Source organism: Chiloscyllium plagiosum, chromosome 41 (assembly GCF_004010195.1).
Source record: "Chiloscyllium plagiosum isolate BGI_BamShark_2017 chromosome 41, ASM401019v2, whole genome shotgun sequence".
Classification (NCBI taxonomy): Eukaryota; Metazoa; Chordata; class Chondrichthyes; order Orectolobiformes; family Hemiscylliidae; genus Chiloscyllium; species Chiloscyllium plagiosum.
Genome location: NC_057750.1, coordinates 4,463,635 through 4,465,895, shown reverse-complemented (window position 1 = coordinate 4,465,895; position 2,261 = coordinate 4,463,635). Strand labels below are relative to the sequence as shown.

The following is a 2,261-nucleotide window of genomic DNA, read 5'->3' as shown; positions in this document are numbered from 1 at the left end:
CCGGGGGGGGGGGGAGGGGGGGAGGGGATGAAAGGGGGGGGGGGAGGGCGATGCTGTGGGAGGACGCCCCAATGGAGCGCAGCTTGGAGCAACCAGCTGTGTCACTCACTCACTCACTCTCACTCACACTCACCTTCACACTGACGCACTCCGTCACAAGCACACACTCACACACTCACACATTCACTCTCGCACACACATGCACTCACTCTCACTCACACGCAAGCTTGCTCACACTCACTTTCACACTGACACACTCAGTCACACTCTCTCACACACACACTCACACATTCACACACTCACACTCGCGCACACACACACTCGCACACACACACTCTCACACTTTCACTCACACACATATTCACTCTCACTCACACATTCACACACTCACTCTCACACTCATACAGGGCAGGGGAAAAGGGGTTTTGGACAAGAGGGGGTTGTGGTGGGGGAGGAGAGGGGTATTTGGGTGGGGAAGGGGTAAAGGGGGGAGGTGTTTGGGAATGAGGGAATCTGTCGGTCGGGTGTTACGACGATGGTGTGTGATGGTGTGATTTTGCTTTTTGTCAGGGAATGGAGGAGGAGGAGGAGGAGGCGGCTGGGGGGACGTATCCACGGTGACAGCAGGTAACTCCACGTTCCAGCCGGGCCATCGGAGGACTCCCTCAGAGGCTGAGCGCTGGCTGCAGGAGGTGGCGAAGACAGCCCGGGCCCAGCAGCAGCAGCAGCAGCAGCAGCCTCCCTCAGCCCCGTTGGCTCCCACCGCCATCCCGGTTCCCACCGGCCTCCCAGCCTCAGCGAGCCCTTTCATCGGCACGGCTGCCCCCGTCAGCCTGTTCGGACCACCACCCGCCTTCGTGACCTACGCCCCCGGCCTGACCAACGGCACGCCCTCCCCTTACCCGGCCCCCAGTGTACCCGTGGTGGGAATCACCCCCTCACAGATGGTGGCCAACGTCTTCGGCAGCGCCCAGCAGGCCCCACTTAGCAACCAGGGCTTCTCCGGCAGAGCTGCCCCATTCATGCCCGCTTTCGGCATCACTGCATCATCTACTGGCGCCACCGTGGCCCAGCACCAGGCCAGGCCCCCACGGCCTCTCGGAGGGGCGTCAGTCCCCAGCCGCTCTGGAGTCACCATTGGGCCTGGGGCCTGGCCCCCTGAACCCTCTGGCCAAGAGGCTGACCAATTCGAGGCCCAATGGGCCGCACTGGAGGCCAAATCCCAAGCCCGGCTTGGGGCTGCTCTACCGACCAACCCTTTTTCTACCGACTTACAGAAAACATTCGAGATCCAGCTCTAAAGGAGCCAGAGGATGAGTTTTTATTTTCTAAACAAAAACTAAATGAAGAAAAGACTCTTCGGACCGAACTGTATAACCACTAAGAAACATTTGTATTTTTCGTTTGAGAAGTGCCACACTTGCGAAGGTGGTGAAGGAGAGAGTGAGAGAAAAGCCCTCGGTTTGTTCTTTTACCCAATAATGACGCAACGTCAGGTCATTCTGTGAGGGCCAAGGCTTGTGGGTGGAGACAATGGGCAGGCCTTTCTCTGCCAAGGGGCGGAGTGGGGGCAGACATCGTAGACATGCTGCAGTCAGGGAAGGGTACAATCCTACCCAGGAACGTCCAGACACTTCCCATCCCTCCCTCACCTTCCCATCCCTCCCTCACCTTCCAATCCCTCCCTCACCTTCCCATCCCTCCCTCACCTTCCCATCCCTCCCTCACCTTCCCATCCCTCCCTCACCTTCCCATCCCTCCCTCACCTTCCCATCCCTCCCTCACCTTCCCATCCCTCCCTCACCTTCCCATCCCTCCCTCACCTTCCCATCCCTCCCTCACCTTCCCATCCCTCCCTCACCTTCCCATCCCTCCCTCACCTTCCCATCCCTCCCTCACCTTCCCATCCCTCCCTCACCTTCCCATCCCTCCCTCACCTTCCCATCCCTCCCTCACCTTCCCATCCCTCCCTCACCTTCCCATCCCTCCCTCACCTTCCCATCCCTCCCTCACCTTCCCATCCCTCCCTCACCTTCCCATCCCTCCCTCACCTTCCCATCCCTCCCTCACCTTCCAATCCCTCCCTCACCTTCCAATCCCTCCCTCACCTTCCAATCCCTCCCTCACCTTCCAATCCCTCCCTCACCTTCCAATCCCTCCCTCACCTTCCAATCCCTCCCTCACCTTCCAATCCCTCCCTCACCTTCCAATCCCTCCCTCACCTTCCAATCCCTCCCTCACCTTCCAATCCCTCCCTCACC

The 2,261-nt window shown here is 59.6% G+C and overlaps 1 protein-coding gene across 1 annotated transcript in view; it reads left to right on the top strand.

Annotated features, from left to right (window-relative positions):
• Positions 1–1,711, top strand: part of LOC122542765 (numb-like protein) — a 120,184-nt gene extending 118,473 nt beyond the window's left edge. The window contains exon 7 of the mRNA XM_043680779.1: positions 592–1,711. Coding sequence (XP_043536714.1) covers positions 592–1,301 — 710 coding nt within the window. The 3' untranslated portion in view covers positions 1,302–1,711. The remainder of the gene's footprint in view (positions 1–591) is intronic.
• The last annotated feature ends 550 nt before the right edge of the window (positions 1,712–2,261 follow it).